General features: G+C 42.7%; 1 protein-coding gene across 4 annotated transcripts; it reads right to left on the reverse strand.

Moving 5' to 3' along the window:
- Window positions 1–3,850: 3,850 nt before the first annotated feature.
- Window positions 3,851–27,433, reverse strand: LOC118390448 (MAP7 domain-containing protein 2-like). Of its 4 annotated transcripts, none has more exons than XM_035781028.2 (19): window positions 26,944–27,433; window positions 24,476–24,577; window positions 23,719–23,820; window positions 22,783–22,860; window positions 22,387–22,550; window positions 20,532–20,631; window positions 19,642–19,722; window positions 12,870–12,995; window positions 11,669–11,790; window positions 11,427–11,542; window positions 10,906–11,342; window positions 10,640–10,790; window positions 10,353–10,512; window positions 10,104–10,208; window positions 9,936–9,995; window positions 9,556–9,598; window positions 8,296–8,848; window positions 6,877–7,129; window positions 3,851–5,264 (listed from the first exon to the last, which is right to left on the reverse strand). In XM_035781028.2, exons 1-19 carry the CDS (start codon window positions 26,987–26,989, stop codon window positions 5,220–5,222), a joined length of 2,844 nt encoding a protein of 947 aa, XP_035636921.1. In that variant the 5' UTR covers window positions 26,990–27,433; the 3' UTR covers window positions 3,851–5,219. The 4 variants fall into 4 exon arrangements, with proteins under 4 accessions (XP_035636921.1, XP_035636920.1, XP_035636922.1 ...); XM_035781027.2 differs by having other exon boundaries at window positions 23,710–23,820; XM_035781029.2 differs by lacking the exon at window positions 12,870–12,995 and having other exon boundaries at window positions 23,710–23,820.
- Window positions 27,434–27,593: the final 160 nt, after the last annotated feature.

Genomic DNA, 27,593 nt, shown 5'->3' on the forward strand with positions numbered 1-27,593 from the left:
TTTTGCAATTCCTCAGCTGTAGCTCAAGATGTACTCTTAAAGAACCTGCCAATACTCATTAAGGTCCAAGGATCCAATATACAGTGCATTCGGAAAGTATTCAGACCCCTTGACATTTGACACTTTCTTACGTTACAGCCTTATCCTAAAATTGATACAATTATTTATTTAAATTGTAATTATTATATATTTTTTTACAGACTAGTTTAAACAAATGTGTGAAAATTTACAAATTATCCAATAGATTATGAGAATTTTCTGGTAAGATGTAAGAAGTGGATGTGGCTTCCCAAGTGGTGCAGCAGTCTAAGGTACCGCATTGCCGTGCTTGAGGCATCACTACAGACCTGGGTTCGATCCCAGGCTGTGTCACAGTTGACTCATAAGTTGGCGCACAATTGGTTCAGCGTCTGGGTTAGGGGAGGGTTTGACCAGCCAAGATTTTCTTGTCCTATCTCACTTTAGCGACTCCTTGTGGTGGGCCGGGTGCCTGCAAGCTGACGTCGGTTGCCAGCTGGACGGTGTTTCCTTTGAGACGTTTGTGTGGCTGGCTTCTGGATTAAGTGAGCAGTGTGTCAATAAGCAGGGCAGCTTGGTTGGGTCGTGTTTCAGAGGATGCATGGCTCTCGACTTTCGTCTCTCCTGAGTCTGTTGCATCGATGGGACAAGATTGGAACTACCAATTGGGGAGAAAAAGGGGCTAAAAAAGAATGAATTTGGGTTTGGCTCATCATCATGAAGAGGAATAACTGTTTATTAGTCAGAAATAGCTGCAATGTCATGCTGGAGAGTGGTAACATTCAAATAAATCCCAACCCTAAAACGAAACATAGGCTGAAAATAATTTGTATGTCATATCATAGGAAAAGACACCACATTCACATGGATTTGCATGAAGTGGCCAGTTCAGATTTGTCACTTAAAGCCTAAATACATCATACTTTGACTAAAACAATGACTTATTGACTTAAATCGTTATGCAACATTATGGGTAAACTCTGACCATAGTCTTTCAGCTCGAAAGAGTGTATTTTTACTGGTGTGGACATTTAAGATCCAGGACTGTGTCTTTAAGACATTGGCATTTAGTATTATTTTGGACATTTCATCTTCAGATTTCTATCAGATGTTTTTAAACCTCGCTGGACGCACCAGTGCGTCAATCTAAGTTACATAACAACACATCTGCATCAAAAAACTCAAATTTTCCGATTTTTTGCATTGGATGCTTCTCAATCCACCACACTTCCGCATCTGCGACATCCCAAAAATCTGTCCTCCCACAAAAATATCTGAACAGTTTGACCTAGAAACTATTACCAATTACCAGTGTTACCAACTCCTCAGTAAGGAAAGTAGCTATTGGCTGTCCTAAAAGTCGCTTGAAGTCGCTAAATGACGTCATCACCTAATTTGCATAATTGGCAATGTGCATGTGATTGATGGACGCTGGAGGAGAGAGGAATAACGTTGTGGGAGAACAGTGGCTTCGTCTTTGCTGAGCGTCTTCACAAGGTCCTTTACTGTGGTTCTGGGATTGATTTGCACTTTTCGCACCAAAGTACGTTCATCTCTAGGAGACAGAATGAGTCTCCTTCCTGAGCGGTATGACGGCTGCGTGTTCCGATGGTGTTTATGCTTGTGTACAGATGAACATGGTACCTTCACGCGTTTGGAAATTGCTCCCAAGGATGAACCAGACTTGTCGAGTCTTGGCTTATTTCTTTTCACATGATATCAACCAAAGAGGCAATGAGTATGACGGTAGGCCTTGAAATACATCCACAGGTACAAATCCAATGGACTCAAATGATGTCAATTAGCCTATCAGAAGCATCTAAAGCCATGACATTTTCTGGAATTTTCCAAGCTGTTGAAAGGCACAGTCAACTTAGTGTATGTATATACATTTCTGACCCACTGGAATTGTGATACAGTGAATTATAAGTGAAATAATCTGTCTAAACAATTGTTGGAAAAATGACTTATGTCATGCACAAAGTCGATGTCCTAACTGACTTGCCAAAACTATAGTTTGTTAACAAGAAATTAGTGGAGTGGTTGAAAAATGTGTTTTAATGACTTCAACCTAAGTGTATGTAAACTTCCAAATTCAACTAATATATATATATATATATGTATATATATGTGTGTGTACAGTACCAGTCAAAAGATTGGACACATCTTCTCTTTTAAGGGTTTTTCTGTATTTTTACTATTTTCTACATTGTAGAATAATATTGAAGACATCAAAACTATGAAATAACACATTGAATCATGTAGTAACCCAAAAAAGTGTTAAACAAATCAAAATAGATTTCAGATTCTTCAAAGTAGCCACCCTTTGCCATGATGACAGCTTTGCACACTCTTGGCATTCTCTCAACCAGCTTTACCTGGAATGCTTTTCCAACAGTCTTGAAGGACTTCCCACATATGCTGAGCACTTGGTGCCTGCTTTTCCTTCACTCTGCGGTCCAACTCATCCCAAACCATGTGAATTGGGTTGAGATCGGGTGATTGTGGAGGCCAGCTCATCTGATGTAGCCCTCCATCACTCTCCATCTTGGTCAAATAGCCCTTACACAGCCTGGAAGTGTGTTGGGTCATTGTCCTGTTGAAAAACAAATGATAGTCCCACTAAGCGCAAACCAGATGGTTTGCAGAATGTTGTGGTAGACATGCTGATCAAGTGTGCCTTGAATTCTAAATTAATTACAGACAGTGTCGCCAGAAAGGCAACCCCACACCATCACACATCCTGCTTCATGGTGGGAACCACATGCAGAGATCCATTCACCTACTCTGCGTCTCACAGACATGGCAGCTGGAACCAAAAATCAAATATTGGTACTCATCGGAACCAAAAATCAAATATTGGTACTCATCAGACCAAAGGACACATTTCCCCGTGTCTAATGTCCATTGGCCGTATTTCTTGGCCCAAGCAATTTTCATCTTCTTATTGGTGTCCTTTAGTAGTGGTTTCTTTGCAGCAATTTGACCCTGAAGGCCTGATTCACAGTCTCCTCTGAACAGTTGATGTTGAGATGTGTCTGTTACTTGAACTCTGTGAAGCATTTTTTTTGGGCTGCAATCTAAGGTTGGTAACTCTAATGAACTTATCCTCTGCAGCAAAGGTAACTCTGGGTCTTCCTTTCCTGTGGCAGTCCTCATGAGAGCCAGTTTCATCATAGCTCTTGATGTTTTTTGTTACAGCACTTGGAGAAACTTTAAAAGTTATTGACATTTTCCAGATTCACTGACCTTCATGTCTTAACGTAACAATGGACTGTCGTTTCTCTTTGCTAATTTGACCTTTTCTTGCCATAATGTGGACTTGGTCTTTTACCAAACATCTGTATACCACCCCCTACCTTGTCACAACACAACTGATGGGCTCAAACTCATTAAGAAATTCAACAACTTAACAAGGCACACCTGTTAATTGAAATTAATTCCAGGTGACTACCTCACGAAGCTGGTTGAGAGAATGCCAAGTGTGTACAAAGCTGTCATCAAGGAAAAGGGTGGCTTACTTTGAAGAAGCTCAAATATAAAACACATTTAGATTTCTTTAACACGTGTTTGGTTACTACATGATTCTATGTGTGTTATTGCACAGTGCTGACGTCTTCACTATTGTTCTACAATGTAGAAAATAGTAAAAATAAAGAAACCCTTGAATGAGTTGGTGTCCAAACTTTTGACAGGTACTAGGACCCCCTACAGGGGTCCTAAAATTCAAAATCAAATAGCTAAATGATCCATAGTATGACCATCTTAAAACAATTCCATATGTCAGTTTTGCACCCCCCCCCATGTTGGCCTTCAGATATCACACCATACATTATTGTTTGAAGGTTTATTAAATGGTACATCTTATGCTAATGACCCATGCAATGTTTACAATAGTTCAATTTTTTTAATTAACTGCTATGCTGCTTTAGTTAGAAATAAGACGCACTACAGTAGGTTTGAACTGTTCAAATGTGTTCTCTTTTAACCTGAATTTCTAAATCCCTGGTTGCTTAGTCTTCCAAGTAAAAATCTTGCCGCCTTTTGGTGCATTATTTATCAAAACACAATACAGTCCAAGTGGAACCAATGACTGACCACTCACATCTGTGCATATACACACCGAAATAAACTTAATTTGGACAACACAGCATCCTGCAAGTCACGATAGGTTTTGTCCTTGACTTGTAGCAATCAAAGTCACCAATCTAAGACACAAATGATACCAGCTCAGAGGTTTCAGACTTTTGAGGGATCATGCATAGCTCATTACTTTGTAGATAAAGGAAGAAAAGATACCACAAAACTTGCAATGCATGGGTTGATGGCAATCTGGATTATAATGAGGAACGTTATTGTACAGATTCTTTATGTTGACTTTTGAGTTGCAGTACTATTTGACCTGGGTTCAAGTATTATGGCACACATGCCACAAACCCAATCACACAGCATGTTGGAAACATACACTATAACAACAAGCTCGAGACTCTTGGGAGTTAATCATGTCCAGGGAGATACGAGCTAGCCTGAGGCATCCACAGCCAGAATTGAAAACTGTAGACTTTTCAGTGGAACAATCTAATTGAATGATCAGTGCATTCTAAACTACATTAGGTGGATTCAGAGCAATATGAAACTTTCAATCCTAAGAGGAAGAATACTGCAATAGCAAAGGCAACTTACTGATATGATATTCTACATCTGTATATGTGGGGTCTTTCACTATAAAACAAATGTTTAAGGAGAGGACATCACCAGTCTGTGCTTCTATCCAACTACAGAATAAAAGCTTTTGTTTTCAAATGAGATTTAACTAGCTTAGCTAACTGCTTCAGATCATAACAGGCAGTCAAGAGTCAATTACTTGATGGGCACTTCCTTTCACTGAGACACACACACACCCACGTTTCAGACACCACACTAACAACTGCTCTAAGCGATACATGGCATGACACAGATATCTATGACTATCATTACGATATTATTTGACAAGTATAATACATCTATTAATATTACTGTCACTTAAGTTCCATTGTCCAAGGCTATGAGGACAGATGTATTATAGGAGAAGGTTGAAGGTTAATGGACATTCAAGGTTGGAGACCAACAAAGGAGGGTCAAAACTACATTCAGAGTGCCTTCTCTCTCTCATCTCAAGAGGTGCAGAGACTTCCATCCTCAATAACATCAGATAATGCAGATCATTTCCCTCTGCTCCTTCCATCATGGCTTGCCAGTCCAGGGTTCTGAAATTTAAAAAGTCATCATAAGATTCTGTGTGTTTGAGAGAAGCTACCCACTGGGCACAAACTGGTTGAATAAACGTTGTTTGAACAAAATTTGTCAATGTATTGTGACTCGGACTCCACATAAAATACATTGGATTGGGAAAAAGTCCTCAACTGTTGTTTTGAGGGTGACATTTCAACCACAGGATATCATCATGGTAACCAACTTTCAATGTTGACAAACCATGTATAAAATATGATGAATTTGTACCGTTAAAACAATGTCAGATCTCCAACGTTATATCCACTATCAGAATATAAACTATAGGCTGGGCAGCACCTCCTACTGGAGAATTGATCTACCTACAGCTACCCTTTAGTCTAGCCACCCAGGGCCTATATAGCATTTGCAAAGTCATCAGAAGTTATGGTCTCAATTCAACCCAGAATTCAACAAAAAAAATCAACAATATAATAGGCCCAGGATTTCAAGCTCTGGTTGATTTCAAATGTCATGATTGGTTGACAACACAACCAAATATCAACTTTTAAGGAAAGTTATAGTATATTCTGCTTGAATAGTTCCATCTGCCACTGACTTAGTCTGGCTTCAGTTCAAATTTGTCTCCATCACAACCAAAAATAAAAGTTAAAGAATATGTTTTTTTCCCTATAATTTGTAGACAAATTGGAATTAAAGCAAGACTAAGTGAGTGGCAGATGGAAGTATCCAAGCAGAATAAAAATCTCCTTCAAATGTCAATATTTGGTTGCATTGACAACCAAACACAATAGAACTTTTGAAATACAATAAATAGCCTATTAGCTTGTCTACAAGTTAGCAAATGATATGTTGGATTCACACCTCTAAAGTTAGAGAATGGCATGAAGCCAGCAGCTCAGATGTACCTATGGCTAGTTCTATCTCCTTTAAAATGTTCATATATTTGGTTGCATTGTCAAGCAAACACAATTCACTATTACTTTTATAATACAGTAAGTAGTCTAGAGTAAATGCTCTTTTACAAACTAATGTAAAATTCAACCATTAAACAAGTAACAGATCCATGGCCACATTGAGTTTACTGTAACTATAGATGTCTTCGTATGTAATCATATAAAGTGTGCTAGTTCAATATAGCAAGTATAGGTCATAGCAGGTCTGTGGATATGTTCACAATTGCTGTAACAATCTGCGCAGAATCTCAAACGCCATTGATCACTTGCACGATGTACTTCTAATGCATTCTCAACTGCAATCCAGTTCATTTGGTTCTGCTATTAGATGCAGCAAAGTGATAACACAATCTGTTGCATAAATAAACAAAATATCTGACATTTTATTCCCAGTAGAACTTTGCTGTGCTTTTAAGATGGTTGAAAGCTTAGTGGTGACACATTGGAAATGCAACCATCTTTTGGCAGTCTTTTTGAGCGGGTGAAAATAGGTTGTAATCTCATTGAGCAACCAAAGCAACCAAATACGACCCAATTATCCACCTTGAAATGACGTGCAGTGCAAGCACTTGAGATGCCAGCGTGAGAGAGGTATTGTGGCAACCTGAGCGGTGTGTATTTTAACATGTGAGCGTAAGATATTATTCTCATTCTCACATGCATTTTTATGTACCTGGCAACTGGATGTTGTGCTTGTATGAGGGTGGAGGATGAGCTTGGAATCGGCGCCGGGACTGCAGAGCCCGTCGATCAGGTTCTTGTTGCAGTCTCCTAGGCTGTCCACATGGGAGAGTTTGGGGTAGGCCACATGACCCGTCAGGTCCAGCAAATCTTCCAGGGCTCGGGTATTACTCATGGCGTTTTCCTGGACCTCATTGACTGGGGAGAACTCTGGGATGGAGATAAGTTCCTCCTTGGAAACTGGGCTGAGAGGGGAAGAGGGAGCAACATTTGTGAATATCATAATGGTTATTCCACCCGATCAAATACTACTATGACCATATCTGTACATCTATGGGGCATGCGGTCCTTTGGTAATCAAGGGCGGATACGAGGGGAGTAATTTATTATGCAAATTGTTAAATGCGAAGCCATTTTTACTATCAATATTCCTCAGGGTATGAGAAAAGGCTGTGGTAAATCTAAGGGTCCAAATAGGACTCTGATGAGACAATATCACTAATACTCTAAGAATAACAAACATAGATGCGGTAAAGAGGTCATTGGAACTCGACAAAAGCAATGGAAATGCCATGGAAACACGTGGGGGAAAGATCCCGAACGTCCTCATCGCCCCCAGCTGTTGTTTATGTGTATTTCACACTAAGTTGAGGTAAAAATATGAGTATAATTATTGTATGGATGTCAACCCCAATACATGTTCATGTCACCATCACCAATCAACTCCATTACGCATTAAAAAAAAACAGTGATCTGGGTCAACAGCATCAATGCAACAGTATAACTTTACGTACGACCCCTCGCCCATACCCAGGCTCGAACCAGGGACCCTCTGCACACAGACAACAGTCACCCACGAAGCATCGTTACCCATCGCTCCACAAAAGCCACGGCCCTTTCAGAGCAAGGGGAACCACTACTTCAAGGTCTCAGAGCAAGTGACGTCACCGATTGAAATGCTATTAGCGCGCACCACCGCTAACTAGCTAGCCATTTCACATCCGTTACACTAGCACTCCTAGCAGCTGGTACGAACAGGTGTTTGCATTTATCAATCACTTCTTCTAAACCTGAAAAGGGACAACTTACAAATGTTATGCAGCAAAAACAAACGTGTATCCAAATCTGACTTTAGTAACCCCATCGTGGGCCTGTTACAATACATCAATCATGACGGATTTGTACAAATATCCACTTTGTTAGATCAGTTTTGTTGACTGTGTGCCAATCCGGCATCCTTCTATCACCCAAGGTATGCTTTCCATATACCTCTTTCTCGCATTTATAGCTAGGTTCCTGGCATGGTGGGCAATGTGTTTGTAACTGTTCATACTAACCAGTACCCCTAGAATGTATTGGTTCCACATCATGCATTCCTGTAGATAGAGATGGCCTTGCTCTGATGGCTTACCTGACCTCCATGGACTGCACCTCATCATACGCCCCACGGCTCTTCACATCTAGAAGCTCCAGGTTGATGAGTGGAGGTGGGGGTAGGCCCACTGGTAGGAGTGCCAGGGACAGTTTGTTGGTCTGCACCCCTTGTCCGTTGTGTGTCTGTGTGGTCAACGTCACGTTTACTTGAGTACTCTCCTCGGTTTTGAGCTGAGCAGTTGCTTGGCTGCTCACCTTGGTACCCTCCTGTTTCTTCACCTGTACATTCGCTTGTGCATTCTCCTGCTTGATCACGTGGGAAGGGACCTTTCCCTTCACTAAGACACTCTCTTGCTTTAGAGCCTGGGCTGCACCCTGTCCATTTACTTGTTGAGCGCTCTGTCCCTTTTCCAGAATATTCTTCAGTGGGGTCACCTGATCAGTGGCTTGCCCCTTCACCAGGGCACTGTCCTGCTTGTTGACGCAGGCAGCGGCCTGCCCATTAACCTGAGACTCAGCTTTTGGGTTTTCATGCACATTCACCTGAGCATTCGTTTCAACGTTCATCTTTGAGCTCATCTGCATATCCCCTGTAGAGAACAGAAATATCACATTGCACAGGACTATTCCCAGAGAAAGGGCACCACATGACCTGGCCAAGGATGGCTGAAATTAAAGAGATGCTAATTACACACAAATCCCATGCCTCCTCTAAAATCATGTCAGGCTATTTAAGCGACCTACTGTATCTTACTGCGACAAAAGCATTGTCACATTAGTTAAGTCCATGGCCCTAACCCTAACCTATATGCACCACTTTGGGAAACATTTCATGAGCTACCTTTGCGAGCCAGAGTGGCTTCCAATTTCAAGTAGACAGGCATATTTGCTAATGTCCTCTGTTCTACACGAGCAAACAAAATAAAGAAATGCATATGGGTCCTTCTCTTTAATTGCATTACATTTTCTAAATATATAAAGTTACTTGCTGAGGGCTGCATTGTGGCAGGGACAGAGGAGTTATAAAATAGCCAAAGACCTTGAATGGATGGCCTTGAATACAATCTAGGATGCAGAGTGAATCTGATCCTCTCCTGAGGACAGGTATTGGAAAACCACTGCTACATCACAGCCATGCAGGAGTCCCCTATATTGGTGGAAAAGTACTGGGATCGCTCACCCACCAGACTACCCACTGCTGCCACTGGGTGGGACTCCTACATTTATACATTCATAGTGTCTTTCCTGCTGGGGTGAGCAGGCAGGCACAGTATCAGTGGGTGAATGGGTCACCTACCTGGTGGTGAGACCGGTTGAGTCTCCACCTGCCCCTCCTCCTGCTTCAATATGGAACACAGATGGAGGCAACATCTATTATTCCACAGCAAATAAGAGGACAATTATGTATAGTATTGTGCGATTAAGACCTGCGGTAATCAGGACGCATAAACCAATGTATCAACAATGATACAATTTAATCATGATAATGATCACAACATAGATATGAAAACAAAAGCTCTTGGGGGAGGGGGGGGGGTACAAGCCGCAAAGTGTATCCTGTATTGGTATGCAATACCTGACAAGATCACACAACATCACGTGGGTAATATAGGAGTCAGCAGGTCTCTTTGCTTGAGGCGTGCAGAGCTATGAGAACGGCAGGCATCTCTACAGTACCTTCATCTCTTCCTGGTTCTCATCGCTCTTCCTGGTTCTCTTCATTATCTCCTCAATTCTCTGTGGAGACGTAGCAACATACAGACTTTGATATATACTGAGAGCTACAGGCTGGGTATCAGATATACTGATTAATTCAATAATAATTGAATTTGGAGTCATAAAAACCTTCTTCCTCAGCTGTCTCTCCTCCTCCTCTTGCAGCTTCAGCATCTCTCTCTCCTGACGCTGACTCTCTGCATCCTTCTGAGCCTGAAACTCGCCCTCTTCCTTCTGTATTGATAAAGACGCAGGATTTATGCTTGGAATAATGTAAGACATGTACTGTGCATATACACAACGTTACACACAAACATGCACATGCACCAGAGAAACATCACCATACATAAAGTGACCCCCCCCACTGTGACCCCTGACCTCTCTGTCCATCTGGACCTGTAGCTCCTTCTCCCGGACCTCCCTCTGCCGCTTCTCCTCTTCCGCTCTCCTCCTGCGGAGGTCCTCCTGTCTGCTCTTCTCCTCCTCCTGCCGTGCCCGCTCCTCTGCCTTTCTCCTCCTCAGCTGCTCCGCCTTCAGACTGAGTGACACAGACAGACATGATGACTTACAGTATACCCTCTCAGTCACAGACACGGACAAGCAGACACCATCGATGCATCATGTACGGGCACACAGAGAGACACGGTGACACACAGTTTCCTGACCGTTCCTTCTCCTCCCGCTCAACATGTTGTTTCTCCTCCAACTCCTTCTGCACCCTGGCCAGACGCCTACGCTCCGCTAGCAGTCTGGATGCTTCCTCTGCGTTTGTCGTCCCGGCAACTCCTTTCCCTGTTGTTGTCACTGGCGATGGCTCTGTCACAAGGACAACGGCAGACATCAGTGTGCATTGAAACAGGTGCCCAATGCACTGATAGGTGTAATTAATGATTGACATACACAAAACGATTGGTAAACAGTAGAGTTTCACCTGTGCTCTTATCTGCATTCAGTTCACTGCTGGTGGACTTTGGCATCTTCTTATCTGGGGTGTCTATTTTGGAGGCTTTCTTATCAGATGTGTCAGTCATAGAATCCTTTCTTTCAGAAATCTCACCTTTTAAGTTCATACCGGGGGTCTCGGTTTTGGGGAATCTCTTTTCTGGGGTCTCAGTTTTGGCCAGTTTTTTTTCAGGGTTGTCTGCTTGGGAAGACTTCTCAGGGCTCTGGATATCAGACATACTTTTCACAGGGGTTTCTGGCTTGGAGACATTTCTGTCATTGATGTTGTTGTGACTTTTGGCTTCTTCAACATGTCCATCCTCCTTGTTGCCGTCGGGAACCGGGGTGGTGGGTCTGTGCCTGATGGGAGAGGGGTGGTACTGGCGCACAGTGCAGGGAGACTGAGTACGGCTCTTAGGCAGCAACCTACAACCAGAAGGACATTATTATCCTCTGTCATAGTAACTAGGACATACCACACGGATACAGCAGCAGGACAGCGAGTCTTACTTGGGGGTGGCGGGGGAGGCTGAGCGTCTGGTGTACATGGCTGGGGATTCTGCTCTTCTCACGGAGGAGCCTGTCGCTGGGGAGCCAGTCCTTCTCTCTCTGCGTAACCTCTCTTTCTGAAAGCACACACAAGATAATGTGTGTGTTCCCGGATGTAATCATGCCAACATGGCCCTAAAAACTGCTAGCGGGGTTCTGCTCTGGTTTCTCTCTATTCTATAACCAAGTAAGACAAGTCTGACCTTGGGGGTTTGAGGGGTTGAGCGAGATCCTGCTGGTGACTCCTCTGGAGAGCCCTGGAGCCTCCGTCGATCAACCCGGCTTGGCGAGCCCCGATAGGGTGACCTGTGGGGGCTGCAAGGAGCTGCACAACGACAGGCATCAGAGGTCAGAGGTCAAAATAATAATAATCAAGTGAAGTAGTATTGTAGTCAAAGGAGATACAAAGTAGTAATTCTATGTTTTTAGATCAATACCCACAGTATAGGTATGGAGGACATTAACAATACTATCAATTGTTTAAATCAAATCATACAAACTATTTTTTCTTTCACATGTTTATTTGTGGCCAAGTTGGAGTGATGTGCGGCATGCGCACACATTTTAATTAACTAGGCAAGTCAGTGAAGAACAAATTCTTATTTTACAATGACGGCCTACCCGGCCAAACCCTCCCCTAACCCGGACCACGCTGGGCATTGTGCGCCGCCCTATGGGACTCCCGATCACAACCGGTTGTGATACAGCCCGGGATCAAACCAGGGTCTGTAGTGATGCCTCTAGCACTGAGACGCAGTGCCTTAGACCGCTGCGCCACTCGGGAGCCTAAAATAAAATCACAAATAGTAAATAAAATTGCATGTAGAAAAAAAAGAAGAAAAAAAAACATCCACACACGCTGTTGATGCCCAAAACGTTTATGCTGACGCAACATTTCCTCTGCCATATTATCAGAGGTGTAGTAGCGGGTACTCGCATGTAAACGTTGTTGCGTAACCTTTTTTATTTTACTCAGGCATTTACCCACTGGAAAAAGGGATTGAAAGTATAAGGAGCGTTACTTTACTTCTTGCGGACGGCAATCTGTGTTTATCCACCTATTTTTGTTTTACCACGACATATAAGGCATGCCCAACTAAGCAACACTTTTGCAAGTATCTTGGCATGTAGGCATTTCTTCTCCTTGGCACGCCAAAACATTATAGACAGCAGTCCCGCCAGGAAACACGCATATCTACACCCTCAGACACACGTCACAAAAGCCAGACATTGACATGAAGTGGATAGACAAGTGTCTATCTGCAGAACTACAAACACTGCCATGCATTCCCTACTCTCTGCATCACCAATGATAGAAGTTTCTAGGGGCTATTACCTGTCTGGAAATATTTACTGCCAATGTGCAAAAAAATAGTCAGTCCAGATGTATTCTCTAGGTGTTACCTGTGCATCGGTGGCAGGGCAGATGGAGGTCTGCTGAACTGTGGCACCTGGCCATAGAGGAGTGAGTGTGGGTAAGGAGGCGGTGGACCATCAGGTTCTCCACAGAGTTCAGGTGACAGTGCTGGGCTGATGGAGGGGTCAGGGGTCAATGGAGGTGTTGGGAAGAGGGGACGGAGATGAGGACGACAAAACAAAACAACGAATGACCATGAGGGACATGAGACAGATAAATGAAGGTGCAAGAATCACACGGGGAGGAGGAGCGGGCTAAGAATACTAGTTCAAGACTAGTGAGTACAACCGGAGAATGGAAAGGATGTAGGGTGGGTCTGCCTCAAAAAATATTTTGACACTGACGATGATAGCTATTAGCAGTGGTGGTGGTGAGTAGCAGATGCAGAAGTCGTAGTGTACAGGGTAGTAGTAGTAGTACTAGTGGTGATACTACCGAGGAGTAGTAGTAATATATAATAATAATAATAATAATAATAATAATATATGCCATTTAGCAGACGCTTTTATCCAAAGCGACTTACAGTCATGTGTGCATACATTCTACGTAGTAGTAGTAGTAGTAGTACTAGTAGTGATACGAACGAGGAGTAGAAGTACTAGTGGTGATACAACCGAGGAGTAGTAGTAGTAGTGCTAGTGGTGATACTACATGTAGTAGTAGTACTAGTGGTGATACTAACGAGGAGTAGTAGTACTAGTGGTGATACTATGAGGAGGAGTAGTAGTACTAGAGGTGATACTAACAGAGTAGTAGTAGTAGTACTAGTGGTGATACGAACGAGGAGGAGTAGTGCTAGTGGTGATACTACATGTAGTAGTAGTACTAGTGGTGATACTAACAAGGAGTAGTAGTAGTAGTAGAACTAGTGGTGATACTAATGGGGAGGAGTAGTAGTAGTACTCGTGGTGATACTAACGAGGGGGGGTAGTAGTAGTAGTAGTACTAGTGGTGATACTAATGGGGAGGAGTAGGAGTAGTACGAGTGGTGATACTAATGGGGAGGAGTAGGAGTAGTACGAGTGGTGATACTAATGGGGAGTAGTAGTAGTAGTACTAGTAGTGATACTAACAAGGAGGAGTAGTAGTAGTACTAGTGGTGATACTAATGGGGAGGAGTAGTAGTAGTACTAGTGGTGATACTAGCGAGGAGTAGTAGTATTAGTGGTGATACTAGCGAGGAGTAGTAGTAGTAGTACTAGTGGTGATACTAAAGGGGAGTAGTAGTAGTAGTAGTAGTAGTGGTGATACTAACGAGGAGTAGTAGTAGTACTAGTGGTGTTACTAACGAGGAGTAGTAGTACTAGTGGTGATACTAACGGGGAGTAGTAGTAGTAGTAGTAGTAGTAGTGGTGATACTAACAGGGAGTAATAGTAGTACTAGTGGTGATACTAACAAGTAGTAGTAGTACTAGTGGTGATGCTAACGGGGAGTAGTAGTACTAGTGGTGATACTATGAGGAGGAGTAGTAGTACTAGTGGTGATACTAACAGAGTAGTAGTAGTAGTACTAGTGGTGATACGAACGAGGAGGAGTAGTGCTAGTGGTGATACTACATGTAGTAGTAGTACTAGTGGTGATACTAACAAGGAGTAGTAGTAGTAGTAGAACTAGTGGTGATACTAATGGGGAGGAGTAGTAGTAGTACTCGTGGTGATACTAACGAGGGGGTAGTAGTAGTAGTAGTACTAGTGGTGATACTAATGGGGAGGAGTAGGAGTAGTACGAGTGGTGATACTAATGGGGAGGAGTAGGAGTAGTACTCGTGGTGATACTAACGAGGGGGGTAGTAGTAGTAGTAGTACTAGTGGTGATACTAATGGGGAGGAGTAGGAGTAGTACGAGTGGTGATACTAATGGGGAGGAGTAGGAGTAGTACAGTGGTGATACTAATGGGGAGTAGTAGTAGTAGTACTAGTAGTGATACTAACAAGGAGGAGTAGTAGTAGTACTAGTGGTGATACTAATGGGGAGGAGTAGTAGTAGTACTAGTGGTGTTACTAACGAGGAGTAGTAGTATTAGTGGTGATACTAGCGAGGAGTAGTAGTAGTAGTACTAGTGGTGATACTAAAGGGGAGTAGTAGTAGTAGTAGTAGTAGTGGTGATACTAACGAGGAGTAGTAGTAGTACTAGTGGTGTTACTAACGAGGAGTAGTAGTACTAGTGGTGATACTAACGGGGAGTAGTAGTAGTAGTAGTAGTAGTAGTGGTGATACTAACAGGGAGTAATAGTAGTACTAGTGGTGATACTAACAAGTAGTAGTAGTACTAGTGGTGATGCTAACGGGGAGTAGTAGTAGTACTCGTGGTGATACTAACGGGGAGTAGTAGTAGTAGTAGTAGTAGTACTAGTGGTGATACTAACGGGGTAGTAGTAGTAGTAGTAGTAGTAGTGGTGATAATGGGGAGTAGTAGTAGTAGTGGTGATACTAATGAGGAGGAGGAGTATTACTAGTGGTGATACTAACGGGGAGGAGTAGTAGTAGTACTAGTGGTAATACTAACGAGGAGTAGTAGTAGTTGTACTAGGGGTGATACTACAGAGGAGTAGTAGTACTAGTGGTGATACTAACGGGGAAGAGTAGTAGTAGTAGTAGTAGTAATAGTGGTGATACTAACGGGGAGTAGTAGTAGTAGTACTAGTGGTGATACTAACAAGGAGTAGTAGTAGTAGTACTAGTGGTGATACTAACGGGGAGGAGTAGTAGTACTAGTGGTGTTACTAGCGAGGAGTAGTAGTAGTAGTAGAAGTAGTACTAGTGGTGATACTAACGGGGAAGAGTAGTAGTACTAGTGGTGTTACTAACGAGGAGTAGTAGTACTAGTCGTGATACTAGCGAGTAGTAGTAGTAGTACTAGTGGTGATACTAACGGGAGGAGTAGTAGTAGTACTAGTGGTGATACTAATGGGGAGGAGTAGTAGTAGTACTAGTGGTGATACTAATGGGAAGGTGTAGTAGTAGTACTAGTGGTGATACTAATGGGGAGGAGTAGGAGTAGTACTAGTGGTGATACTAATGGGGAGTAGTAGTAGTAGTAGTACTAGTGGTGATACTAACGGGGAGGAGTAGTAGTACTAGTGGTGTTACTAACGAGGAGTAGTAGTACTAGTGGTGATACTAGCGAGGAGTAATAGTACTAGTGGTGATACTAACAAGGAGGAGTAGTAGTACTAGTGGTGATACTACAGTGGAGTAGTAGTAGTAGTACTAGTGGTGATACTACAGAGGAGTAGTAGTATTAGTGGTGATCCTACAGAGGAGTAGTAGTAGTAGTACAAGTGGTGATACTAACGAGGAGTAGTAGTACTAGTGGTGATACTAACGGGGAGTAGTAGTAGTAGTAGTAGTAGTAGTGGTGATACTAACAGGGAGTAATAGTAGTACTAGTGGTGATACTAACAAGTAGTAGTAGTACTAGTGGTGATGCTAACGGGGAGTAGTAGTACTAGTGGTGATACTATGAGGAGGAGTAGTAGTACTAGTGGTGATACTAACAGAGTAGTAGTAGTAGTACTAGTGGTGATACGAACGAGGAGGAGTAGTGCTAGTGGTGATACTACATGTAGTAGTAGTACTAGTGGTGATACTAACAAGGAGTAGTAGTAGTAGTAGAACTAGTGGTGATACTAATGGGGAGGAGTAGTAGTAGTACTCGTGGTGATACTAACGAGGGGGGGTAGTAGTAGTAGTAGTACTAGTGGTGATACTAATGGGGAGGAGTAGGAGTAGTACGAGTGGTGATACTAATGGGGAGGAGTAGGAGTAGTACTCGTGGTGATACTAACGAGGGGGTAGTAGTAGTAGTAGTACTAGTGGTGATACTAATGGGGAGGAGTAGGAGTAGTACGAGTGGTGATACTAATGGGGAGGAGTAGGAGTAGTACGAGTGGTGATACTAATGGGGAGTAGTAGTAGTAGTACTAGTAGTGATACTAACAAGGAGGAGTAGTAGTAGTACTAGTGGTGATACTAATGGGGAGGAGTAGTAGTAGTACTAGTGGTGTTACTAACGAGGAGTAGTAGTATTAGTGGTGATACTAGCGAGGAGTAGTAGTAGTAGTACTAGTGGTGATACTAAAGGGGAGTAGTAGTAGTAGTAGTAGTAGTGGTGATACTAACGAGGAGTAGTAGTAGTACTAGTGGTGTTACTAACGAGGAGTAGTAGTACTAGTGGTGATACTAACGGGAGTAGTAGTAGTAGTAGTAGTAGTAGTGGTGATACTAACAGGGAGTAATAGTAGTACTAGTGGTGATACTAACAAGTAGTAGTAGTACTAGTGTTTAGTACTAGTGGTGATGCTAACGGGAGTAGTAGTAGTACTCGTGGTGATACTAACGGGGAGTAGTAGTAGTAGTAGTAGTAGTACTAGTGGTGATACTAACGGGGAGTAGTAGTAGTAGTAGTAGTAGTAGTGGTGATAATGGGGAGTAGTAGTAGTAGTGGTGATACTAATGAGGAGGAGGAGTATTACTAGTGGTGATACTAACGGGGAGGAGTAGTAGTAGTACTAGTGGTAATACTAACGAGGAGTAGTAGTAGTTGTACTAGGGGTGATACTACAGAGGAGTAGTAGTACTAGTGGTGATACTAACGGGGAAGAGTAGTAGTAGTAGTAGTAGTAATAGTGGTGATACTAACGGGGAGTAGTAGTAGTAGTACTAGTGGTGATACTAACAAGGAGTAGTAGTAGTAGTACTAGTGGTGATACTAACGGGGAGGAGTAGTAGTACTAGTGGTGTTACTAGCGAGGAGTAGTAGTAGTAGTAGAAGTAGTACTAGTGGTGATACTAACGGGGAAGAGTAGTAGTACTAGTGGTGTTACTAACGAGGAGTAGTAGTACTAGTCGTGATACTAGCGAGTAGTAGTAGTAGTACTAGTGGTGATACTAACGGGGAGGAGTAGTAGTAGTACTAGTGGTGATACTAATGGGGAGGAGTAGTAGTAGTACTAGTGGTGATACTAATGGGAAGGTGTAGTAGTAGTACTAGTGGTGATACTAATGGGGAGGAGTAGGAGTAGTACTAGTGGTGATACTAATGGGGAGTAGTAGTAGTAGTAGTACTAGTGGTGATACTAACGGGGAGGAGTAGTAGTACTAGTGGTGTTACTAACGAGGAGTAGTAGTACTAGTGGTGATACTAGCGAGGAGTAATAGTACTAGTGGTGATACTAACAAGGAGGAGTAGTAGTACTAGTGGTGATACTACAGTGGAGTAGTAGTAGTAGTACTAGTGGTGATACTACAGAGGAGTAGTAGTATTAGTGGTGATCCTACAGAGGAGTAGTAGTAGTAGTACAAGTGGTGATACTAACGAGGAGTAGTAGTAGTAGTACTAGTGTTAATACTATGAGAAGGAGTAGTAGTACTAGTGGTGACACTAACGAGGAGGAGTAGTAGTAGTAGTACTAGTGGTGATACTACGAGGAGTAGTAGTAGTAGTACTAGTGGTAATACTATGAGGAGGAGTAGTAGTACTAGTGGTGACACTAACGAGGAGTAGTAGTAGTAGTAGAACTAGTGGTGATACTAACAAGGAGTAGTAGTAGTACTAGTGGTGATACTACAGAGGAGTAGTAGTAGTACTAGTGGTGATACTACGAGGAGTAGTAGTACTAGGGGTGATACTAATGAGGAGGAGTAGTAGTACAAGTGGTGATACTATGAGGAGTAGTAGTAGCAGTAGTATTTGTGGTCATACTACAAGGAGGAGTAGTAGTAGTACTAGTGGTGATACTACGAGTAGTAGTAGTACTAGGGGTGATACTAATGAGGGAGTAGTAGTACAAGTGGTGATACTATGAGGAGTAGTAGTAGCAGTAGTATTTGTGGTCATACTTCAAGGACGAGTAGTAGTAGTACTAGTGGTGATACTACGAGTAGTAGTAGTACTTGTGGTGATACTACGAGGAGTCGTAGTAGTACTTGTGGTGATACTACGAGGAGTCGTAGTAGTACTAGTGGTGATACTAGTAGAAGGAGTAGTAGTACTTTATCAAATTGGAGGGCTACCTGTTCCTGTGCATGTTGAATGCAAATACTGCTCATCACTTCATTATTATTGGGTTGTTTTCACTCATGGGGATGGGATGGGCTCTCTGAAACAAAAAAAATAACACTAAGTATTTGTATGGGTGAGATAGAGATTGGTAAGATGCATAAAAGGACTGAGAATGTCCAACCTCGACCAGAGTGTTTTGACTGAGTGACATATGCCTTCAACAAGGAGGGAGAGGAGGTTTCAAACAATGAAAAGGAGGAAGTGAAGTGGTGTACATGTCCCCTGTTCCTTGGCTCTTTGTGTACCGTAAATTCCCTAGTGTCTGTCATTTCCTAATGGATATCTTCTTCGCTCTGAATCCCAAAACCCTACACCTCTATTTTCATCCCAATGCTTGCTCTTTTTCGACCCGGGATCGACTTGGAAGTACCAAAATACAACTAAGAAATCAAGACACCCAAGCTGAGCATATGCAAACACGTCAAAAATGTATAAAAAGCAGCAATTACACAATGTCAATGTGCACTTTGTACAATAGTACTTGTACAAGGTACACATTGACTTTTCACACATATCCTCATGCTTTCTGATTCAGTTGTTGCACATGCATTCTGGGAAATATACATAAAATCTTTGAGTTGGCATGACATTTCCCCTCAAGCCAAACTGCCATGAGAGCAGTGGTCATTGTGGGGTGGAGAGAAGGAGGGGGCAGGGGATTGGTGGACCGAACGGGAGGGGTTCATAACATTACCGGATTCGCTGGCAGCAGGAAGGGGGGCGGCGAGTTCATGGGGAAAGGTGGAGGCAAGGAGAGGGGCATTCTCACAGTCACCTATAGGCAGCAGGCGGAGCAGAGCAGAGAGAGCATAGCGTTAAGATCAGAGCAGCCACTTGTGTCTTTACCTGATGACCCCCTGATACACCTCTGCACCCAGCAGGGCGCTCCTGTAGACAACTGGGGAGGTAAACCCATGCAGCAAGGCTGGAGGCAATGAGCAGGCCAGGGAGAAAGGCTCTCTCTCACATACACACCTTTTGTCCTCCATATATCCCTCTATGACCCAATCCAAATCACACATAAAATCAGCGTTCTCGGTTTTGAACATGTTTTTGTATCTCAGTCCTCCATCATAATCCTGAAAATGCAACAACCCTGAGGAGTGCCCCAGGATAGAAGCCATCAATAATGCCCTGAAGCAGTAACCAGTATGTTGTCCGTTTTAAAACTGTCTGTTTTGCTCCCCTCGGGGTTGACTGGACTGACGACTATTTCCATGGTTTACGACATGTCTGGGACAGGCTGACACAGAGACATCACTGTCTGACCTTGAGTCTCGATTCGAAGGGCAGAGGAGCCATCAGCTAGCAGCAGCTTCCCCCAAAAATACCTATCATGTGTTAGTATATCTGATGGATTACTTGTGTGATTTGTATCTGACAGAGAGCAACACCAAATGTGTATCCTATCACTTTAGAAGCCAGAAAGGACATGCCAAATTGAATTAGCCTAGAACATGCATTGCTGTCCCTTCCGAAAGTCCCTCCCTCCCTCCATGCCTCGCACCATTCCCCCTTCCAGTCACAGCTTCATCATTCACATCTCATTGCACCCTCATCTCCAGCTCCCCGTTGTGGACTCACCCTGTGCTCCTCCAGGTCCGCCCCATGTCCAGCGTTTGGGCCTCTGCTCCAGCTGCAGGCTGCGTTCCAGGGAGCGTTTCATCAGAGCCTCCAGCCGCTCCTGGTTGTGCCGTTCCAGGACCGGGAAGACAAGGGACTCTGTCACTGAGCTGCTCCCCTGGCCACACAAGGACCAGGCTAGTCGCTCCATAACCACAACCTCTCCTCTGACACAGCACGGTACAGTCTTAACAGAGCAGGCAGATACAGACCACAGCTGCTTGGGACTCCACCCCTCCGATCATACACCCAAGCAGACACAAAGAGACACTCTGACACATTCAGTTTCGCAGCAGCAACAGTATTGACAGGTTGGAGAATAGCTCCCCTTTCCTTTATCTGATACCCCCCTTTTATTTTTCTGGATGCCTGTTCTACTCAGACTTCCCCGAGTAAAATATCTTCCTTCCAAGCTAGTTAACCCTTCCCCACCCACAGTTTTGCCATGGTACACAGCCCAACAGAGCAGGGGACAAAGCCATCTGGTGGGTGATCAACCATTGCCAACATCTCTCCATTTAAATGTGCTCCATCTTTTCCTCCTATCTATATCCTGCTGCTCTTCCTTTTTATTTCTTCCTATCGAAACACATAAAAGATGTGGACATGTATCGGCAAATGGAACTACACACAGATGGAGCCACAATAACAAAATTATTATAATATTATTATTATTATATTATTATTATTATACAGAATGACCAAGCACGGGTGAAAAAGTTTTAACAAATAAATCTTAAATGAGTACCACAGAAACGAAAATATGACATTAGCCACACCCCTAGGCTCCTCCGGAATTTCTATTGGTCTAAAATGACATCACCTAGAGGATATAATCCATTTAATCGGAACACGCATAGATAATCAATCTGTGTGAGATGGATGGCCAAGGGAAATGCTGTGTCATCCAAAACATGTCACAAAAATCCTTGATCGTGCATATACACTTACGAGAGCAGACAAAAATGATAAATCAAGTTATTTCACGTAACCTTATTAAACCAAATTAAGTCTTTCTTGAAAGGTTAAAAGGTGAGATCAATGTAGGCTACAAATCCTAACAATAAATGGCCTTAGAAAGTGGCAGTTTGTGACATGGTTTCAAAAGACATATCTGTGGATAACTTTGTGCTCAGCAGATAGCTTGGGACCCATCGAGGAATTGAGGGCAATGACAAAACAGGATTAGGATCCGATTAAGCAAATGGAATGACATAGATATTCATTAGAGTCTGATGAGGTTCCTAAGATTTACATATAGACCAACACCAGCATTCCCAGAAGCCAGTGTTGAATGGTGTGCAGGGTGGGAAGGACTAATCTAGAAGGGGAGGGTGGGGTTGCAAATCCTATCTAATATCTGATTGGGAGACAACGTTAAGTACAGAGAATAGTGTAATTAATGAACCACAGGATTTTAGTAAATTAAAGAGCATATGTCCCTGCGTATCTTTTAGAATAGGCTGTTGCTGTACTTGCCCACACATACAATCAAAAACAGTACATCCAAACGGTACAATAAACATACAAACTTTTTACTGAAACTGAACTGGAGGTGAAAAAGCTGTCTGAGTGTGAGGACAGAGGGTGATTACATCATGCACTGGAGACGAAGGAATCTGAATATAGATGTCGTGCAGGGTTCCCCAACTGGCGGCCCGCGGGCCGAATTTGGCCCACAGGTGATCTTATTTGGCACCCCAATTTTATAGAGGGAAAAAATATAATAATAATAAATATATATATAGAAAAAAATTGTTCCGCGTCTGACTCTAGTTGATGATCCCTAATGTAGTGGCTAAGTGATGAGTCTGACCTTCTCCTCCTCCAGCCTCTGCCTCCTCTTTTCCTCCACAGCAGCTCTGCGGACCTCCTCTCTCTGTCTCTGCTCCTCCAGCTTCCTCCAGCGTTCCTCCACCGTACGCTCATACTGCAGCTGAGCCCGCCGCTCTTTCTCCCTGATTGCCTGCTCTCGCACAGCTGGAAACACCAACCAACACATTCAGATCACGACCCTCTAAAACACCATTATAACAACCCACAACAATTCCAGAGCTTTGCTTCCTTAAACTGCACATTTACTGGCTGCCGGTTCTATCGGGCAAAATTAGAGCATTTTTGCTAACCTGCTACAATACAAATACTGGTTTCAATAAGAAGTTATTTTCATCAGTCTCAATACTTGAAAGAAAATGTCAGGAACATCACTTACCTAGACCTTTATCTCTCTCCTCACGTCTCTCTTTGGCTAAACGCATCCGGTCATCTGTCCTCAGATACCCTTCCACGTCTGAGAGAATGGGATATAAAGATCAACACACAGAAACAGACAAGCTAGACAGAAACAGAGCAAGGAGAGACATTCCAAAGAGATACTGAGGGAGAGATGTGTTTATAGAGAGGACCCAGTGAGGGAGAGATGTCTTTATAGAGAGAACCCAGTGAGGGAGATGTGTGTGTGTGTATAGAGAAGACCCAATGAGGGAGAGATGTGTGTATAGAGAGTACCCAGTGAGGGAGAGATGTGTTTATAGAGAAAACCCAGTGAGGGAGAGATGTGTGTATAGAGAGGACCCAGTGAGGGAGAGATGTGTTTATAGAGAAGACCCAGTGAGGGAGAGATGTGTTTATAGAGAGGATCCAGTGAGGGAGAGATGTGTTTATAGAGAGCCCAGGACCCAGTGAGCCCAGGACCCAGAGAAGGGGAGATGTGTGTATAGAGAGGACCCAGTGAGGAAGAGATGTGTTTATAGAGAAGACCCAGTGAGGGAGAGATGTGTGTATAGAGAGGACCCAGTGAGGGAGAGATGTGTTTATAGAGAAGACCCAGTGAGGGAGAGATGTGTTTATAGAGAGGATCCAGTGAGGGAGAGATGTGTTTATAGAGAGGATCCAGTGAGGGAGAGATGTGTTTATAGAGAGCCCAGGACCCAGTGAGCCCAGGACCCAGAGAAGGGGAGATGTGTGTATAGAGAGGACCCAGTGAGGAAGAGATGTGTTTATAGAGAGGATCCAGTGAGGGAGAGATGTGTTTATAGAGAGCCCAGGACCCAGAGAAGGGGAGATATGTTTATAGAGAGGACCGAGTGAGGGAGAGATGTGCAGGGGAGCTAACAACCACAGTGAGGGTGGGACTTACACTGTTTACCTGCATGATTGTTAGTGTTGTTGCCTGGCAGAAGTAAAGTGGAGGGGAGCCCATTGAGCTGGGGCCTCTTCTCTGTGACCGAGGGTGGGCTCAGCACCTCATCTGATATAGGAGAGACAACAGTCCCCACATTTTATCAGCAGAGGAAGGCAGTGCTGTACATAGCACTGAACTGCAGTACTACTTTGAGACTGCAGAGGGAGACAGTGCCATGCTCTTTGTTCAGTGAGAGTAAAGTTCTGAGGGTAAAACGATTGCAGCCAGGGCAGTAGATAACGTAAAAGGTTGAATTTCCAAGCAATCCAGGGATGGACTGTGTATGTGCTATGTTTTAAGGTGTCCCAGCAAAAAAAACTATTTAAAATGTAATCAGTTGTTAATCAGTTGTATGATAATTACTAAAGCAAAAGGATCTTGCCTTTGCCAGAAATTGCACTCTAAAATATGATTTTAGACCAGTTCATATTATAAACATCTAATTGTGCTTTTATTGTGGTCACTGTAGGAATCTTGAAAAACATCTTCTTGGGGAAAAAAAGTGTTTTATAGTAATCCTTAAAATGATAAAATGACTCAACAATGACTCCCCTTGACACTCAAGTACCAAAGAATTCAAATCTACCCAATTCTGCCATGGTAAATTGTGATTGTTGTAATTATGGAAAGTCATTCTGTGAAGTACCTTTCCAATTCAGATAAGCGCCAAAGAAAATCATTTTAAAATGTTAAGAGTGTGGGTGAGCCATCGGCATCTTACTGTGTTTCGCAGCTAGGCTCCCTGGATAGAGTGCCACACGGGCTGGGGAGCCATGGCCGTTGCTTTGGGATCTCTTCTCTGCAACTGATGGTTGAGTCAATCCTTTGGTGGGAGAAAGATGAAAACACATGAAGAAGAAAAAATTCATTGGAATTCATTGGAATTTTTTTCTCTCATTTTGTCTGTCATAGTTGAAGTGTACCTATGATGAAAAGTACAGGCCTATGTCATCTTTTTAAGTGGGAGAACTTGCACAATTGGTGGCTGACTAAATACTTTTTTGCACCACTGTAAGTCTAGGATAGATGGCAGCCAGGCCATTGATTTATTCTGGACTAGATTAAACACAGCAGCCATAATCTGGCCCTGTTACTTCTGCATCACTCACCAAAATCTAATACAGCTCCCAGTCAAGGAGCGACCCATCAAATCACAACATTGGGTTGTACGAGGAAACTAGGTACTAACCTAGGAAGTGAGGGGTTCTTTCCCAGACCCAGAGTAAGCATATTTATTAAAAAGCACTTTTGATTGTCCTGTTTTTAGACCGGCCTTACAGGTAGGCTACTAACACCTGTCACATGTCTTTAACCATTGATGAAAGGCCTGTGACGTTGTGTGCTGGTGAGAATCCATGTTTAATGCCCCTCTTTAAATATGTGTCCACTCCATAACAATAAGGCCTCAACCCAGATGCAGCTATATGCTTTTGATCATCCCTAAATTCAAGGCTACATTCTGGGCTTTTTGAGTACAAATCACACTTTTTTGCTCACATTGGTACCAACCAAGTTTATTACAGTTGTGTTCTTATTTCTATTCGTTTTTTAATTTTTTAAATTTTAAATTCAGTTTAGTTTCAGACCTGATTTGCAAATGTTTTTTTAAATATAGTTTTATTTTTGGGGGGATGTCACTTCTTGCAACTGTGTAGCAGTAATAGTTAAGCGATTAATAAGGTGATGGGTCAGGTCATAGGTCAGGTTTAAGTGATAAAGTACATCTCAATGTGACTTGGATTTAAAGGGAATAGCGTCGAGACTGGTGCCCAAAAATTAGGGTGGAAACTCTCTCACCCATGTTAACATCGATCTACTGCTTTTTAACGTTAATAGTACATGTAAGAAGAATCAAATCAAATAAGATTCTACTTACATGTACTACTAAACGATTTACCTAGACGATTTACTGTGAAAAAAAATGTTTTTACTGTAATCGTAATGAATGCATAAACGAATGGATGAATAAAATTAATTGAGGGGAGATGGGATTTGTATTTCACAGTATATTACTGCAATGACATGGGATTGGTGCAAGCAGGTTGGCTACTATAGTTAATGTGTTTACATGTTACAGACTATCAATGAATATTGTGTTTTATATCACATACACTTCCAGAGGTCTTAACAAAGGCGTCCAAACGGGCAGCACCGGAAGGGCAAAATAATGGGGCACCACTTTATTTTATCTTCATTTAACTAGGCAAGTCAGATAAGAACAAATTCTTACTTACAATAACGGCCTACTAGGGCCAAACCCCAATGACGCTGGGCCAATTGTGCACCCGCCCTACCACATACCAGTTAAATTGGTATGGTTTAAAAAGTTTAAGGTTTTCGGTCACTTCAAGAATCAGGTATTCTACTGTATTCTGTGTGATAGAATAACGGTACCATTCAAAATACAGCAATTACTTCCCCGTTCACCATTACTTCCCAAAATGTACCATAATTTACAGTATGCTGCGATAAAACTTTTCACAGTATTTTACTGTTGATAATACTCCAAATTACAATATGAATTACAGTTGTTACAGTTTAGTGATAGTGACGCACAAGCCAGATCTGTTTGAAAACATCGCCATCTCCTGGCCGCATTTACCCACCAGATTCAGTAGCTTGAACCCCCCCATCCCCACAAATAAAATTAAAAATTAAAAAATTAAATAAAAACATTTTCATTATGGTTTTAATTTTAGTTAGTTTTGGAGTTAAAGATTTTTCAAACGGGCTTATTAAGTATTTTATTTCAGTTTACTAAATCGTTTTTTCATGATTGGTTTTCCTTTTCGTTTCCATTTTAGTTTACTATAATAACTTTGGTACCAGCGACAGAAAAACATCATTGGACACCGACATCTAGGTTATGCGGGTTAAAAATAGATCAAAACATATAAATACGCGTAATGTAGCCTGTGACAGAGCCAATCAATTTGTCAATTAAAAAGGTGCGTGTTGTCCTTCTGCATCTTGATGATTTAACAACTAGGCTATTCAGCTTTTATTTAGACAGCTGGCCATAAAAGCAGACAATACAAATGGCCTCGGCTAGGCTTGATTATAGCCTATGCTAGAGGATGAAGTGAAATGCACAATTTGAGGTAACAGAAATGTCATAGCAAAAAAAAAATATGAAGAGAAACATTGGATATTGTTAACAATAGACCGTTCGTCTTTTATCCAGTTTACCTGTCAAGGCACCACTGGATGCTGCATTGACTGCCGTCTCCGCCATCTTCGTAGTCACCGGCGGATGCCACCAAACGTATGTATGAAATGTCGTAAACACCCCGCAGCGAAAGGCTCCAAATCAAGTCTAGGGAAACAGCATCGCCAGCTTCTACCTTCAGGCGCAGGAGGAGAATATAGGCTACTATATCAGGGGTGTAGGCCTATCCGTTTCCCACTGCCTCAGCAATCAATATGTTTGCTCGGCCGGAATGCTAACGGTGCACAGGCGGTCAGGAGAGCAGGAGGGTATTCGGATGAATGCGGTTACTGAATGAGAACATAGGCTACTATTAAGTTTGCTATTTTGAAGGTAACGTGTGATCGTAGCTGGTATCCTTGGTTAACTGTTGGCACACGGAGAGAAAATGATGCGCTCCAGTTCAGGGCGTACTGGATGGAAATTATGAATATTCGACAGCGCAGCAGCGCTTCACCCTCCGGTGTGCAGAAAATCTCTTCCCTGCCAGAACCCCCCTTCTAATTTCATTAATTTTGTAGCAAACATCAGATTAAAGTACTTTCTATAGAACAAACTTCGTCAGGATATTAAACAGAGGGAATAAAATGTTGGCAAGCAATAAACATTTCAGAACAACTATGGCTGAATT

Source organism: Oncorhynchus keta, chromosome 11 (assembly GCF_023373465.1).
Source record: "Oncorhynchus keta strain PuntledgeMale-10-30-2019 chromosome 11, Oket_V2, whole genome shotgun sequence".
Lineage (NCBI taxonomy): Eukaryota > Metazoa > Chordata > Actinopteri > Salmoniformes > Salmonidae > Oncorhynchus > Oncorhynchus keta.

Excerpts from the sequence above, each read along its gene's own strand:
- LOC118390448 (XM_035781027.2), bottom strand. The coding sequence starts at position 26,989 with ATGGCGGAGACGGCAGTCAATGCAGCATCCAGTGGTGCCTTGACAG. Across the intron at positions 22,861-23,709 it reads CAATCATGCAGGTAAACAGT|ACGTGGAAGGGTATCTGAGG; the intron begins GTAAGTCCCACC and ends CCATTCTCTCAG. Across the intron at positions 5,265-6,876 it reads GCACAACATCCAGTTGCCAG|AACCCTGGACTGGCAAGCCA; the intron begins GTACATAAAAAT and ends TTTAAATTTCAG.